The 17,945-nt window shown below is 36.8% G+C and overlaps 1 protein-coding gene across 2 annotated transcripts in view; it reads right to left on the bottom strand.

Moving 5' to 3' along the window:
• Positions 1-377: 377 nt before the first annotated feature.
• Positions 378-17,945, bottom strand: part of ANO4 (anoctamin 4) — a 395,702-nt gene continuing 378,134 nt past the window's right edge. For both annotated transcript variants that reach the window (XM_042947503.1, XM_042947504.1), the window contains 3 exons: positions 5,144-5,249; positions 3,402-3,597; positions 378-1,148 (listed from right to left, as the gene is read on the bottom strand). In XM_042947503.1, the coding sequence (XP_042803437.1) occupies positions 3,406-3,597; positions 5,144-5,249 (298 nt within the window). In that variant the 3' untranslated portion in view covers positions 378-1,148; positions 3,402-3,405. The remainder of the gene's footprint in view (positions 1,149-3,401; positions 3,598-5,143; positions 5,250-17,945) is intronic.

Genomic DNA, 17,945 nt, shown 5'->3' with positions numbered 1-17,945 from the left:
GAAAAGAGTAACCACAACAGGCATTGTTTAGAAAACTTTTTTTTTTTTTTTAAACAGATGTATGGCCTCTTCCAAAGATTAGCAGACCAAACTAATCAGGGCAATTAAAACATCATACGTAAGTGTCATTGGCTATATTTCATATTTCCTCAACAAAGTTATGTCAATGACATTTTCCAAGTTCTTCTGAGACATATCTAATTAGTTGGCTTGATATTCTAAAAAAGTAGCCTAGAAACAAGATGGAAAAAAAAAATGTACTCTGTCTGAAGTGATTTCTCAGGAGTGTGTGGGAGTAATAAACCTTCCTTTAAAGATCTCACTCTAATTTCTCTTATTCTATGAGAAAAAAATGACAGAATTTCAGAAGACCCAACTGAAAATATTCCATGTGCATAAATTTATTTTAAATTTTATTGCATCACATTATACAAGCATTAAACATGGCTTCATGTTGATGACTATTTAAATGTGAAAATTTGTCATTCATGTCAGTACCCTTTGGCTATTTACAAGTAAGGAATTTCTATGTACTTTATATATCTCTGTATTTGTATGTACATATGTAAGAATACATGACTATACATATGTACACACAGAAATACATCTATGGCCATACACATAGCTATAGATATGTCATATATAATAATCTCCTCAGAAAGATCTGAAATTAAAAAAAAAAGAAAAAGTTGTAAACAGGGTCTTGTCTGTATCGTTCAGTGACGTGGAATTAGGACCATATAATGACATTCCAGGAATGTGTGTCCAGGTGTCTGAATACCCTTATTAGCCCAGTGTCTGTAAAATTCACATGGGGCAGAATGCAAAAAAGGTAGCAAACAGGCTGAAAAACAGGCCCAGTATACAAGTTCCCCTTGGTTTTAAAAACTTGAGAATGTAACTGCCCATGATGTGCATGCTTGCTTGGTCAAGAATGGTCTATGGATAGAGAGCAATTGTGTGCTGCAACGTGATTTCACAGCAGCATGATTTCCCAGGTAGTCCTTTAAGGGTGCTGACTCCCCTGCTGCTGCCAATGTCTGCGACATGCACTGCGGTTGCATTTTAGTCATTCACTTGAATGTGCTTTTGCACAGCTGGGAGAAGTAAACAGGCTTCAGGTCCTTGGCTTGGAAATGAACTGTTACCTAGAAAGAGGAAAGAAGGCATTGAAACCCCACGTACACACGATGGCTTAAGAACACGGTGTGCAATGGTTTATTTGTACTCACCATGAATCAAAGGCATTGAAAGAATTTGCAACCCCAAACTGAGTCAGGTATGGTATAAACATTATTGTGCCTGCTTTACAGATGAACAGACTGAGTCAGAAAGGCAGTCTGAAGCAAGGTGACATCCTGCCAACTGTTGGAGGAATAAGACAGACAAATACTATGCTTTCAAGCAAAAATTAGAAATGGCCTCTGGGGAGAAAGCAACCCACAATGATGAGGCCAGAAAAAACTCCCAATTGGTTACTAGCCTTATAGCCCAGTGCAGCCCCTAGAAGTGTAGGTAATGCCGCTTACCACACCTTGGTCTTGGCTACTGGAGCTCCTGGGAGCAATTCTCTTCACTAATGTCTGCCTCCTACCCTAAACAAAGCCATCTGGATAGTCAGCCATTTTCCTCTGAAGGCTGACCAGAGCCAGAGAAGAGGTGATCAGAATGGGGCTTGGAACAAATTCTAGAATCCCAGAGCGTTAAAACTGGATAGGCTCTTTTTTTATTTTTATTTTCTTTTTAAGTTCTTAAATTAAATTCTAGTTAGTTAACATACAGTGTAATATTAAAAACTGGATAGACTCTTAAAGTATTGTTCAGTCCAACTTCTTTACTTCTGTAAATGTGGAAATCAAATCCACATGAATATTCCATTCCAGGTCGTACAGAGAATGGAAAAGCCAGGTCTAGAATCTGGTGGAGCATAACACAACGTTTAACAATACAAATCCCGTGTAGTATTCTGTAGCACTTTATTGTCTCATACATGTCTCACATACATTGCCTTATTTGAGCTGCATATTAGTTCTGTCAAATAAACAGGCTCAGAAAAAGTAGGCAATTTTCCCAAAGTCGCATAGTCAGACGGCAAATCTAGGAAATGGCAAAATTATTACGTTGCAAAAAATGTCTTACTTTTAGTGAAACCAAGACCTACTTTGGAATTGAGGGAGGGGCATTGTTCAATATCTATATACTATTATCCTTGTGGGCCTGGGGTCTGGGTGATTTCCTCCAAGTCCACTTTCATATCCAACTCAAAATAACCTCCTAGACTCTTAACACAGATCTGGGGCAACACAACTTCACTAGCTGAACAACAAATATCCCTGTAGATATTGTCTACATTGTAATCAATATGAAAAATGAAAAACATACTTTTTTTTCCCCTGTATATCTCCTTTTTCTTTGGAGGCAAAATTTTGAAAAATGTTTTCAAAGTTAGTCTTCAAACAAGTGGAGGGGGAGAAATGAGGGTGAGGAAGGCAAAAGGAATGCTATAATATTAGATTTACAGAGTACCAAAACTGAGAGCTCATCTAATCATTTCATTTGTGAGGAAACTGAGGCCCAGAGGTGAACTGAGTTGTCCAAGGACACACAGCCAATAACTGACTTACCTGAGAGAAGGTCTCAGGAAAACTTTCTGATAAGATATGTGGAAACATTATGAAACTGTCTTACAATGCTTTTAGCCTTAATCCACATCCTTTATTCACTGAATTGCATTTAATGGGTGCCATGTGCTTAATGCTATGCTAACTAGTTGGAAGAATAAAATTACCATCCATAAAGATACCATTCCTAAAGATGCTTACAATTGTGCTGGGGAAGCCTGATAACTATTTGAAAATCATAAATAATACAGTTCAATATATAGGTCAATACACGTAGTAATGATGCAATAACCGGAGAAGTTTCTAAGAAGTGAGTCTCAGCAGGCTGATAAGTCTGGGGAAAACTTACTAGAGGGTATGGTGTGATATGGACCATCCTGGAAGGAAACAATAAGTGGGTGATGGAGGGAGGGCCATCTTGGGTGAGATAAAAAGGTGACTTTAATATCCCCAAGGCAACAGGACTCTTTTCTGTTTAAAGAGAACTGCCAAACAGGAGTAGAAGGCAGAAAAGGTTTATTTCAGGGAATAATAAGGCCAACTCATAAAGACCTTGACTACCAGGCCAAGAGTGTCATGGAGGTAGAGAAGAGTTGCAGGAATTATGTGCAAATGGAAGATAAAGTTAAATTGTGCAATTAAGAAATAAGCTGGCTTGAGAAGCTTCTAAGGAGTTTGACTCATATCAGTAGAATGATGGCAAGCTTTGATTCAAGGAGTTTAAAGCACTAACTTCAACCCAAGGAGAGGTTTCAGACCATGAGCACACCTCTCACCTACCTGGTCATGGCCACTCATTGTGGTGTGCTTTTCCATTTTTCTTCCTCTCCTTTCGTTCCTTCTGGAGACGCTCCAGTTCTGCTTCGTACATCATCTCTTGAATCAAGTATTTCTCTCTTCTCATTCGATCCCTTAGATCTTTTGGGAGGTCTGGGATCAGATATGAAATGAGGTGCTTTATACAAAACACGAGATGCTAAAAACATAAAGGAGAATACAACAAGTTAGGTTTATTGCCCATCCTTAGTGGAAAGAGCTCTGGGAATTGGTGCAAGAATGCCTCTCACTCCAGGGACGTGGAGCCTCTCAAGTGTTTGGAAAGTGGAATGAGGTCAAGGGAGGTGTGTGTGAGGAAAGAAGACCATAGGGATAGGTGAGGACCGAACTTGGTCTGATGACACTTCATAGGGAATGAGGAAAGGAATAAGGAAAGAATGTGGAGAACCAGTGGTCAGAGAATGCAAAGGAGAGCCGGAAGTACATATACTGTGGAATCAGAAAACCTAGGGTTGAATCTTGGCTCTGTAGCTTTTATTACTTAAGAGCTGTTTGTTTAGCTGAGAATAAGTCACTCTGAGCTTCAATTTACTCATGTGTAAGATGGGCATTATTGTGAAAATTATAAGAAAATGTTGCAAATACAAATTGCTAAATTTGCTTTGCAAATTTTAATTGTAAGAATTATCAGTAGGCCTAAGGGAAGTGATCATTTCAGGAAGAAACTTTTTTCCGGTAAACTGCCACAAATTCTTTACCTGACTTACTAATAGCTGAAACTCTAGAATCACTGTCATTTCTATTTGCCTATATGAGGATTATCAGTAAAGTACCAGATGATAATTTAAAGGCTTTCATAATTCTAAAGTATTAAAAACTTTAAAGAGGGACTGAGTCATTGATAAGTGAATTCCCAGGGAAGAACAACTTGTCTTCTCTTAGTTTCCTGGAGTGAAGAAAAAAACAAATGAAAAAGAGGTATAGGAAACTTCCAGTCCAAGTCAAGAGGCAGTCTTGGTTTTTCTTTAATCTGGCTTTTAACATATATAAATGGGTATCAAATTTCCACTTATAAGTATAGTCATAGAAATACAAATGATTTGGGGCATCTGGGTGGCTCAGTCGGTTAAGTGTCTGACTTCGGCTCAGGTCATGATCTCACCATTTATGAGTTCGAGCCCCATGTTGGGCTTTGTGCTGACAGCTCAGAGCCTGGAGTCTGCTTCAGATTCTGTGTCTCCCTCTCTCTCTCTCTCTCTGCCCCTCAGTCCAAGTAATGAATACTTATTTGTGTCTTAAATATAATGTCATGATGACACACAACCAGAGGCTACCACTTGTATAATACCCAGTTCAATGTTTTCCAGACTATAGTCTTTGAACACCTACATCAGGAAGAATCATCTTGGAGAGCTTGTGAAAAGCAAATTACAGACCTGATGTATCTGAATCTCTGTGAGTAGTGATAATAAAACCTACAATTTTCCTAAAGTTGAAGAACAATGGCCCTAGAGTATTAGGACTAATGATTTCTGGTTTATCCATTAACAATCAACAATGGACTTTCAATTATTTCTTGAACAACTCAAGGTAAAAAAGATTTAAAAAAGAGGCTATATAATATTACTCTAATACTTCTGGACATATGTAATCACATTGAAAGTTCTCACAGTTGCATTTATGCATTATTCTCAGTTACTTCATTAATGGCAAAGGTAGTAAAGGAATTGGTTAAGAGAAGATACCTCAAACACAATGATAAAAGCCAATCGAGCTGCTAGGACGTGCCAGAACTGCAGTGTGTAGCCATAGGGCACCAGTGAATGAGGAGGGTCACGGTAGTCTCGGTATCTATAAATATATAGGAGAATGAATGTTACATTCCAAGCTATGAGTTTCCTGACTCCCATATCTCATCCATTCCCACTCTATGTAGTCCTCATTCATGACAGATGGTTTAAAAAGTTTCTCTCTTCTAGACATTTGTCACTTTACTTGTCCATCCTTTCTTCTTCTGGTAAAAGAATATCTCCTCTCCTCTGGGAAATTATCCATGTGGGTTAGGCAGGGTTCACCCCCTACCCTGACTCCAGCTCAAAAGATGATCAGTGAGAATCTTCACCAGGACTTCTGCTAGAATGGTCATTGAGCGAATTATCGCTACGTCCACAGAGGGTAAAAGCCTGGAGCTGCTGCTGGCTATCACAGACTATGTGGAGAGAGCTTCTTTGAGAATGGTAATTTGAACAACTCAGAGCCAGGAGAGAGGCATTGTGTTGGTTGACACTGCTGGAGGCTTGAGATTTAGCCATTACTAATGTATCAACCTGCCAACCTCCCAGTTACCTGAACCAATGACTTTTTAAAAGTCAGTTTATACTGGATTTCTCCCACTTGGCAGTAGAGTCCTTCCCAATATATGCTCTGACTATAACTTATGAAATCAGCATCAAATTCCACAAATATATGTTGAGTACCTACTAGAAGCAAGGCACTGGTCCTAAGAACTTAAATCCATGTAACTCCATTTTATCTTTGCCATTATCATTGCCGTAATGACAGGTGGGGAAACAGAAAAATGACTCTCAATATTATAGAGTTTTCATTAGTCTTGAGCGCAGTATTCTTTTCATTAGCTCCAGAAATGTTTAAAGATCCGGAAGTGCTAATTCTTCTAACAGTTCTGTATGTAAACGTACCAAATTCCATTGTCTCAGTAAAAATTATGATCATCCAGACTCCTAACCTGGATAGTACCTAACCTCAAGATCAGCACTAACTTATGTGTGAGAATACAAGCTAATTCCTATGCAGGGTATCTGTTTTTAAAATTAAGTATAATTGACAAATGATGTTATATTAGTTTATATCAGATGTTATATTGATTTGACAAGTCTATACATTACTCAGTGCTCATCACAATAAGTATTGTCACCATTTGTCATCATACAACGTTATTAAATATTGACAATATTCCCTGTGCTGTACTTTTCATCACAGGATTTATTTATTTTGTAACTGGAGGTCTATATCTCTTAATCTCCATTATCTATTTAGCCTATCCCCCTACCCACCACCCCTCTGACAATCAGCAGTTTGTTCTCTATGTTTAAGAGTCTGGTTTTTTGTTCATTTGTTTTGCTTTTTAAATTCCATGTATAAGTGAAATCATATGATATTTATCTTTTTCTGACTTATTTCACCTAGCATAATACCGTCTATGTCCATCTATGTTACCGGAAATGGCAAGATCTTATTCTTTTTGTGGATGATATTCCATTATACACATATAAACCACCTCTTCTTTCACCATTTACCTATCGGTAGATACTTGGGTTGCTTCCATACCTTAGCTATTGTGAATAATGCTTCAGTAAGCATAAGAGACTCTTAAAAACTGAGAACAAACTGAGGGTTGATGGGGGGGTAGGAGGGAGGGGAGGGTGGGGGATGGGTATTGAGGAGGGCACCTTTTGCGATGAGCACTGGGTGTTGTATGGAAACCAATTTGACAATAAATTTCATATATTGAAAAATAAATAAATAAATATGGGAGTGCATGTATTTTTGTTGAATCTGCATTTTCATTTTCTTTAGGTAAATACATAGTAGTAGAATAACTGGATTATATCATATATCTAATTTTTTGAGGAACCTCCATAATGTTTCCTACAGTGATTGCACCAATTTACATTCCCACTAACAGTGCATGCGGATTCTCTTTTCTCCACATCCTCCGCCAACACTTGTTGTCTTTTTGATACTAGCCATTCTGGCTGGTGTGAGGTATATCTCATTGTGATTTTGTTGTATTTCCCTGATGATTAGTACTGTCTGTTGGCCACTGGTGTGTCTTCTTTGGGAAAATGGCTATTCAGGTACTCTATTTTTTAATCTGATTGTTTTCTGGTGTTGAGTTATAGAAATTCTTTATGTATTTTGGATATTAACCCCTTATCAGCTGTATCAATTGCAAATATCCACTCCCATTTACTAGGTTGCCTTTTAGTTTTGTTGATGATTTCTTTTGCTGTGCAGAAGCTTTTTATTTTGGTGTAGTCCCACTACTTTATTTTTGCTTTTGTTTCCCTTGCCTGAGGACACCTACCTATAAATATTTTGCTATTCCTGATATCCAAGAGAATACTGCCCATGTTTTCCTCTAGGATTTTTACAGTTTCCAGTCTTACATTTAGGTCTTTAAACCATTCTGAATTTATTTTTGTGTATGGTATAAGAAAGTGGTCCAGGGCACCTGGGTGGCTCAGTTGGTTGAGTGTCTGACTCTTGATTTCAGCTCAGGTCATGATCCCAGTGTTGTGGGATCAAGCCCTCCATCAGGCTCCGTGCTGAGCATGGAGCCTGCTTAAGATTCTCTTTCTCTTTCTCTTTCCCTCTCTCTCTCTCTCTCTCTCTCTCTCTCTCTCCTCCCCCTCTGCCCCCTTTCACCTGCTCACACTCACACTCTTTAAAAAAAAAAAAAAGTGGTCCAGTTTTATTCTTTTGCATGTAGCTGTCCAATTTTCCCAACACCATTTGTTGAAAGGACTACCTTTTCCCTATTGTATATCTTGTCCCCTTTTTCATAGATTGACCATATAGGTGTGGGTTTATTTCTGGACTGTCTATCCTGTTCCATTGATCTATGTGTCTATTTTTGTTCTATGCAGAATCTTTTTTTTCCAGAACCATATCATTTTATTCATAAATTTAATCATTTATAAACACATTTGGGCAGATTTGTTCATGAATTTCCTCATATTCATGTTGGCTTCCTGCACACTTTAGCGGCTCCATAATCTTTCCTTTTTTTTTTATTTAAATATATTAAATTTATTGTCCAATTGGTTTCCATACAACACTCAGTGCTCATCCTAAAAGATGTATACAGAATATCTTTGAAAAGGAGCAAAGACTACAAAAATGAGCTGTCACTATTATCATAATTATCATTAATTATCATTACTGTCTATGGTATATAATAATGTATTACAATTGTTTTGTCAGTAAAATTATGTTTATGATGAGTATCTGGTGCTGAATTTAAGAATGAATCTACTAGTGCCTTAAAGCTGTTGGTTCTCTCTGTAATGATGAGGATTGGTCATTGTCTAAAACACCTTTTTTCTAATATATGATTACATAAATGGTTTCTGTCAAAGGTCCAATTTATTGGGGACTAAAAGTTTGTATGGACTAATCTTTCTAGAAGAAAAATGGCAGTATGCTTTTTATTATACATATGGTTATTAGACAAAAGTCTATTTATAAAAGGAGGGAAACTGAATTGTTTCAAGAATCACCCTCACTAACTCCTTAAACCTTTTACACAACAGCATTTGCTAAAACAAAATTCTTTTCAGAACCCACTGCTCCCCTTCCTATTTATGCCTCTGTTCTGCTCTTATCTTGTGCCCTTCATTGTGACTGTTCTATCTCCTAGCTTCTCAGACCTTGTTCAGCTTTTCATTTGAGGAATTTTAATAAATCTTTTCCTCCCCAGATCTCTTGTAAATTCATTGTGTGGAAAATTATGGTTTTCCCTTGACTGTTCCCAAAACCACAATATAGATGTATCATTCTTAAATTTCTGCTACAAATTTGGTAGTATTAAGTGAATTCATTTCTACATCAAATATAACCATTCATTAAATATAAGCATGAAAACTAGAAAGATGAAATACTTTTTTATGACCCAAAGATGATTATCAAACATGACTATTTATAAAATTATACATATATGCAAGTAGTTTTACCCCACCCCCATTCTGCTGTTTCGTTTTCCATGGTTTCAGTTACCACATCCTACCACAGTCAGGAGGGAGAGGATCCTGTTGCTGACTATTGTCACAATGTCAATAGGAGCCTAATGCTAGGTCACAATGCCTATGTCATTTGCCTCAATTCATCTCATCACATAGGCATTTTTACTTCACATTATCACAAGAAGAATGGCAAGTGCAATGTTGTATTTTCATAGAGATCACATTCACATAATTTTTCTTACAGTATATTGTGATAATTGTCATTAGTTATTCATCTTACTGTGACAAATTTATAAATTAAACTTTCTTATGTATGTATGTATGTATGTATGTATGTATGTATAGGAAAAACATAGTGTATATAGGGTTTGGTACCATCCACAATTTCAGGCATCCATTTGGGTCTTGGAATGTATCTCCCTCAGATAAGGGATGACTACTGCAATATGCAAAAATGAAAACACTTGTTTTTAGGTGGTGGTCTTAAATTTTAATTTGTAGATTTTTATATTTTAAAAATTAACATTCCTTACCTTTTTAATATTTAGAAAACACTTATACTCATGGCTATGGTGAGCTGGGAATATTTGAGGTAATTTCTATACAGAGATCCAGTTGTTGAGAATATGCATCTATTTGCTCCGCCTCTGTCTAGGATACATCCATTTGTGGATCTATCACAGAGCTTTGCTAATATGTGTCCAAAGGACTGCAGTGTTCCTACATTGGCACTTAACTTCTGATTCTTGTTCTTAGGACCTATGAAATTTTTAAAAGTTTCACTTTTCAGAAGCAGCAGGTTTCTGACCTTCCTACTCTTTTAAGCTATTGTATCACAGTCAAGTTTCTCTCTAGAAAATTCCTTATTGCTACCCTAAGGCAATTAAGATGCAGTGGTGCTAATGAATTTGGCTGTCATCTGCTTCACTGCCCACAGCTATCTCCAAAACTCTGTACTGGAAAGCACACTGAAACCAAGTTTGGGGTCTGCCTGACTTTATGATCTTGGGAAATTCAAGAAGCTTCTCTAGACATCAGTTTTCCCTGGTAACACAATTAGGGTCTCTTTATCTCACCAGGCCCTAATATTTTGGATTCTCCCTCTTTTCTTGTATGAGTTTGCAGATGACTATTTCAAGGGGAGCTCTCAGTTGATGTGCCAGCCTACTCCTGATCCAACTGGTCTTTTCAATGAGGCAGAGGTCTGAGAGATGCTCAGATGTCATTTGTGCCGCATGTCTCTGTTTTTTGATGTAGTGCTGTTTATTTTATTTGCCAAATGACAGACTACATGTTTACTTGTGCAAAGAAAACACTTTCCTAGCCCTGCTGTAGAAACAGACAGAAAGCCAAGTTTCAAAGCTAATTGAATCAATGTTTTACTGCTCTAATCTTAATTTAGTATCTTCAAAGACATTAAGTGGTCCAGGAGCATTAATGTTTGGAGGAATTTTTTTGAGTGATTCACAGTTTTCAGAAAGTAACACTTGTAATTTCTTGGCTTCAGTTTTACATGTGGGAAAGGCAGGATGTTCCCTTTTGACAAGTTAGTGCATTCTGTAAAGCTGCTTTTGTTTCTCAGGAAATGGATTATTGGCTTGCAAGCATATTTTTTTTCCTAGTGCCAGGTATAGTTAATTCGTTCCCATTTTTTAAAAATGTAAAAGTGTATGTACATTTGAAAGAATGATAGTGAACTTCATGTAACCCCATCCAAGGTGAGACCTAGAGCATGGTCAGGGGCTTACAAATGCCTCATTGTCAATCCCAGACACCCTGAAAGGTAACTGCTATTTAATTTTCTGCTTTTCTCTATAGTTGTACTAGCTGCTCAAATGTTCCTAAATAAAACAGTGCTTAGTTTTCGTCTGCTTTGAACTCTGTATAAATGAAATCATATTGTGTTATTTTGTGATTATATCTTTAATTGAGTTCTCAATTCTATTCCATTTTCTATTTGATTCTGTGACACCACTACACTAATTACTAAAATTTTATACTATTTCTAATGTAAAGTACATCTCCCCTTCATTATTCAAAAGTATCTTGACTATTCTTCATCCTTTGTGTTTCCATATAACATTATTTTTGACATTAGGTGCACAGAATTGTCCTACTCCTATATCTCAATTTATAAGTAAACTCATTGGCCCATTTGTGTTTTTTCTATATTTATTTAATACCTTAATAATATGATGAACTCATAAATCCACCATGCAACACAAGACTTAAAACATTATCAGGAACTTATCTTACCCTCTGTATTCCTCCTTTTCCTCATCCCCTTGCTTTCCTTATCCTGAATTTTATTCTTATCACTAACAAATGTTTGTATGTATATTCATTCATTCATTCATCCATATTTGTCTGAATATTATACTGTTTAGTTTTGGTTTTGAATTTTCTAGAAAGGATAGTATACTGTATGCAGTCTTCTGAGGCTTTTTTTTTTCTTTTTTTACTACCATGGCTACTAAGATTCATCCATGCTGTTGCCTATTTATTTCCATTGCTATAAAACAGACCCTAGTATGAATATATTGTGGTTGTTCTATGTAGTGCATGTTTAGATATATTCTCACATATTGGTCATTTCTTTATTTTTCAACTTGTCTAACCATGTAAGTTCTTGAAAAACAAAGCTCAAGTTTATTCAGTTTGGATAAAAGTACTTCTACATTCCATTCTGGGTTTCACCTTTTTTTATTATGAAAAATTATTTTTTCCTATAATGAGAACTTTTAAGATCTACTCTTCTAGCAAATTTAAGATCTGAAATACAGTATTAACTATGGTCACCATGCTGTGTATTACATCTCAAGATTTATTTTATAACTGGAAGTTTGTATCTTTTGACTATGTTCACAAATTTTGCTTTGGTAATTACCAATATGTTCTTTGACTGTATGAGTTTGAGTTTTTTGTTTTGTTTTGATTCTACATATAAGTGAGATCATACAGTATTTGTTTTTCCCTATAGGACTTATTTCATTTAGCATAATGTCCTCAGGGTCCATCCATGGTATCCATAAAAGTCAGGATTTCCTTCTATTTTATGGCTGAAGAATATTCTTGTGTGTATATGTGTGTATTACATTTTCTTTACTCATTCATTCATGAATGGGCACTTAGGTTGTTTCTGCATTTCGGTATTGTCTTGACTATGCTACAATAAACATGAGGGAACAGGTATCTTTTTGAGTTAGTGTTTGGATAATACTTGGAAGCAGAATTGCTGGATCATATGAATTTCTATTTTTTGTTTTTTGAGGAACCTCCATACTATTTCCAGAGTAGCTGGACCAATTTACATTCTCACCGGCCCAGTGCACAAGGGTTCCTTTTCCTATACATGCATTCCAAAACTTATTTCTTATTAGAATGGCTATTATTAAAAAGACAACTGTGAAGTGCTATCTCATTGTGGTTTGGTTTGCATTTCCCTGATCGTTAGTGATGTTGAATGGCTTTTCATGTACCTTTTGGTCAGCTGTATGTATTCTCCAGAAAAATGTCTATTTAGATTCTCTACCCATTTTTAAGTTGAATTGTTCATTTTTTCCATTGTATGTGTTCTTTGTATATTTTGGATATTACCCCCTTATCAGATATGATTGGCAAATATTTTTCCAGTAAGTAGGTTGTCTTTTCATGTTGTTGATGATTTCCTTTGCTGTGAAGAAGCTTTCAGTTTGATTTATTCCCACTTATTTATTTTTGCTTTTGTTGCCTTTGCTTTTGATGTCAGATTCAAGAAATCACCACCATGACCAATGTCAAATAGCTTAATGCCTATGTTTTCTTCTAAGAGTTACATTGTTTCAGGTCTTATGTTCAAAGCTTTAATCTATTTTGAGTTAATTTTTGTGTATGATGTAAGATGTTCGCCCAGTTTCATTCTTCAACATGGGGCTGTCCAGTTTTCCCAACACCATTTATTGAAGAGACTGTCCTTTCTCCATTGTCAATTCTTGGCTCTGTTAGAAATTAATTATGCATGGGCTTATTTCTGGGTTCTCTATTCTGTTCTGTTGATCTATATGTGACTGCTTTATGACAGTACCATACTGTTTTGATTACTATAGCTTTATAACATAGTTTGAAATCAGGAACATGATGCCTCCGTTTTTGTTTTTCTTTCTCAAGATTGCTTTGGATATTTGAGGTCTTTGTGGTTCTGTGTAAATTTTAGGATTTTTTTTCTATTTCTGTGAAAAATGCTATTGGAATTAGGAATTGCACTGAATCTATAGATTAATTTGGGTAGTATGGACATTTTAACAATTCTTTAAAAAATTTTTTTTACATTTAAATTCAAGTTAGTTAACATATAGTATATTCTTGGCTTTAGGAGTAGAACCCAGTGATTCATCTCTTATATATGAGACCCAGTGCTCATCCCAACAAGTGCCCACCACCCATTTAACACATCCCCCTACTACCTCTTCTCCAGCAACCCTGTTTGTTCTCTGTATTTAAGAGTCTTTTATGGTTTGCCTCCCTCTCTGTTTATATCTTATTTTTCCTTCTCTTCCCCTATGTTCATCTGCTGTGTCTCTCAAATTCCACATAGGAGTGAAATCATATATCTGTCTTTCTCTGATTTATTTTGCTTAGCTTAATACACTCTAAATCCATCCTTACTGTTACAAATGGCAAGATGCCATTCTTTTTCATTGCCGAGTAGCATTCCATTGTGTGTGTGCGTGTGTGTGCACGTGTATACCACATCTTTATTCATCAGGTGATGGACATCTGAACTCTTTGCATAATTTGGCTATTGTTGATAGTGCAGCTATAAACACTGGGGCTGAATGTGCCCCTTCAAATCAGCATTTTTGTGTCCTTTAGATCAATACCCAGTTGTGCAACTGGAAAGATGCTCAACAACACTCATCATCAGGGAAAAAGAAATCAAAACCATAATGAGATACCACCTCACACTTGTCAGAATGGCAAAAAATAACAACTCAGGAAACAACAGATGTTGGTAAGGATGTGGAGAAAGGGGAACCCTTTGGACTTTGGTGGGAATGCAAATAGTGCAGCCACTCTGGAAAACAGTATGGAGTTTCCTCAAAAAATTAAAAATAGAACTATCCTAAAAATTGTTCTAAGCCATGAGCACAGATTATCTTTCCAATTGTTTGTATCTTCTATTTCTTTTTTTTTTTTATTTTTTATTTTTTTTTATTTTTTTTTATTTTTTAATATATGAAATTTACTGTCAAATTGGTTTCCATACAACACCCAGTGCTCATCCCAAAAGGTGCCCTCCTCAATACCCATCACCCACCCTGCCCTCCCTCCCACCCCCCATCAACCCTCAATTTGTTCTCAGTTTTTATTTATTTTTTTTTTTTATTATTTTTTTTTATTTTTATTTTTATTTTTTTATTTTTTAATATATGAAATTTACTGTCAAATTGGTTTCCATACAACACCCAGTGCTCATCCCAAAAGGTGCCCTCCTCAATACCCATCACCCACCCTGTCCTCCCTCCCACCCTGCCCTCCCTCCCACCCCCCATCAACCCTCAGTTTGTTCTCAGTTTTTTAACAGTCTCTAATGCTTTGGCTCTCTCCCACTCTAACCTCTTTTTTTTTTTTTTTTTTTTCCTTCCCCTCCCCCATGGGTTTCTGTTATGTTTCTCAGGATCCACATAAGAGTGAAACCATATGGTATCTGTCTTTCTCTGTATGGCTTATTTCACTTAGCATCACACTCTCCAGTTCCATCCATGTTGCTACAAAAGGCCATATTTCATTTTTTCTCATTGCCACGTAGTATTCCATTGTGTATATAAACCACAATTTCTTTATCCATTCATCAGTTGATGGACATTTAGGCTCTTTCCATAATTTGGCTATTGTTGAGAGTGCCGCTATAAACATTGGGGTACAGGTGCCCCTATGCATCAGTACTCCTGTATCCCTTGGATAAATTCCTAGCAGTGCTATTGCTGGGTCATAGGGTAGGTCTATTTTTAATTTTCTGAGGAACCTCCACACTGTTTTCCAGAGCGGCTGCACCAATTTGCATTCCCACCAACAGTGCAAGAGGGTTCCTGTTTCTCCACATCCTCTCCAGCATCTATAGTCTCCTGATTTCTTCATTTTGGCCACTCTGACTGGCGTGAGGTGGTATCTGAGTGTGGTTTTGATTTGTATTTCCCTGATAAGGAGCGACGTTGAACATCTTTTCATGTGCCTGTTGGCCATCCGGATGTCTTCTTTAGAGAAGTGTCTATTCATGTTTTCTGCCCATTTCTTCACTGGGTTATTTGTTTTTCGGGTGTGGAGTTTGATGAGCTCTTTATAGATTTTGGATACTAGCCCTTTGTCCGATGTGTCATTTGCAAATATCTTTTCCCATTCCGTTGGTTGCCTTTTAGTTTTGTTGGTTGTTTCCTTTGCTGTGCAGAAGCTTTTTATCTTCATAAGGTCCCAGTAATTCACTTTTGCTTTTAATTCCCTTGCCTTTGGGGATGTGCCGAGTAAGAGATTGCTACGGCTGAGGTCAGAGAGGTCTTTTCCTGCTTTCTCCTCTAAGGTTTTGATGGTTTCCTGTCTCACATTCAGGTCCTTTATCCATTTTGAGTTTATTTTTGTGAATGGTGTGAGAAAGTGGTCTAGTTTCAACCTTCTGCATGTTGCTGTCCAGTTCTCCCAGCACCATTTGTTAAAGAGACTGTCTTTTTTCCATTGGATGTTCTTTCCTGCTTTGTCAAAGATGAGTTGGCCATACGTTTGTGGGTCTAGTTCTGGGGTTTCTATTCTATTCCATTGGTCTATGTGTCTGTTTTTATGCCAATACCATGCTGACTTGATGATGACAGCTTTGTAGTAGAGGCTAAAGTCTGGGATTGTGATGCCTCCTGCTTTGGTCTTCTTCTTCAAAATTACTTTGGCTATTCGGGGCCTTTTGTGGTTCCATATGAATTTTAGGATTGCTTGTTCTAGTTTCGAGAAGAATGCTGGTGCAATTTTGATTGGGATTGCATTGAATGTGTAGATAGCTTTGGGTAGTATTGACATTTTGACAATATTTATTCTTCCAATCCATGAGCAGGGAATGTCTTTCCATTTCTTTATATCTTCTTCAATTACCTGCATAAGCTTTCTATAGTTTTCAGCATACAGATCTTTTACATCTTTGGTTAGATTTATTCCTAGGTATTTTATGCTTCTTGGTGCAATTGTGAATGGGATCAGTTTCTTCATTTGTCTTTCTGTTGCTTCATTGTTAGTGTATAAGAATGCAACTGATTTCTGCACATTGATTTTGTATCCTGCAACTTTGCTGAATTCATGTATCAGTTCTAGCAGACTTTTGGTGGAGTCTATCGGATTTTCCATGTATAATATCATGTCATCTGCAAAAAGCGAAAGCTTGACTTCATCTTTGCCAATTTTGATGCCTTTGATTTCCTTTTGTTGTCTGATTGCTGATGCTAGAACTTCCAGCACTATGTTAAAAAAGAGCGGTGACAGTGGGCATCCCTGTCGTGTTCCTGATCTCAGGGAAAAAGCTCTCAGTTTTTCCCCGTTGAGGATGATGTTAGCTGTGGGCTTTTCATAAATGGCCTTTATGATCTTTAAGTATGTTCCTTCTATCCCGACTTTCTCAAGGGTTTTTATTAAGAAAGGGTGCTGGATTTTGTCAAAGGCCTTTTCTGCATCGATTGACAGGATCATATGGTTCTTCTCTTTTTTTTGGTTAATGTGATGTATCACGTTGATCGATTTGCGAATGTTGAACCAGCCCTGCATCCCAGGAATGAATCCCACTTGATCATGGTGAATAATTCTTTTTATATGCTGTTGAATTCGATTTGCTAGTATCTTATTAAGAATTTTTGCATCCATATTCATCAGGGATATTGGCCTGTAGTTCTCTTTTTTTACTGGGTCTCTGTCTGGTTTAGGAATCAAAGTAATACTGGCTTCATAGAATGAGTCTGGAAGTTTTCCTTCCCTTTCTATTTCTTGGAATAGCTTGAGAAGGATAGGTATTATCTCTGCTTTAAATGTCTGGTAGAACTCCCCTGGGAAGCCATCTGGTCCTGGACTCTTATTTGTTGGGAGATTTTTGATAACCGATTCAGTTTCTTCGCTGGTTATGGGTCTGTTCAAGCTTTCTATTTCCTCCTGATTGAGTTTTGGAAGAGTGTGGGTGTTTAGAAATTTGTCCATTTCTTCCAGGTTGTCCAATTTGCTGGCATATAATTTTTCATAGTATTCCCTGATAATTGTTTGTATCTCTGAGGGATTGGTTGTAATCATTCCATTTTCATTCGTGATTTTATCTATTTGGGTCATCTCCCTTTTCTTTTTGAGAAGCCTGGCTAGAGGTTTGTCAATTTTGTTTATTTTTTCAAAAAACCAACTCTTGGTTTCGTTGATCTGCTCTACAGTTTTTTTAGATTCTATATTATTTATTTCTGCTCTGATCTTTATTATTTCTCTTCTTCTGCTGGGTTTAGGCTGCCTTTGCTGTTCTGCTTCTATTTCCTTTAGGTGTGCTGTTAGATTTTGTATTTGGGATTTTTCTTGTTTCTGGAGATAGGCCTGGATTGCAATGTATTTTCCTCTCAGGACTGCCTTCGCTGCATCCCAAAGCGTTTGGATTGTTGTATTTTCATTTTCGTTTGTTTCCATATATATTTTAATTTCTTCTCTAATTGCCTGGTTGACCCACTCATTCGTTAGTAGGGTGTTCTTTAACCTCCATGCTTTGGGAGGTTTTCCAGACTTTTTCCTGTGGTTGATTTCAAGCTTC

Source organism: Panthera leo, chromosome B4 (genome assembly GCF_018350215.1).
Source record: "Panthera leo isolate Ple1 chromosome B4, P.leo_Ple1_pat1.1, whole genome shotgun sequence".
In the NCBI taxonomy this organism is placed as follows: Eukaryota; Metazoa; Chordata; class Mammalia; order Carnivora; family Felidae; genus Panthera; species Panthera leo.
This window is presented reverse-complemented; position numbering and strand designations above follow the sequence as displayed.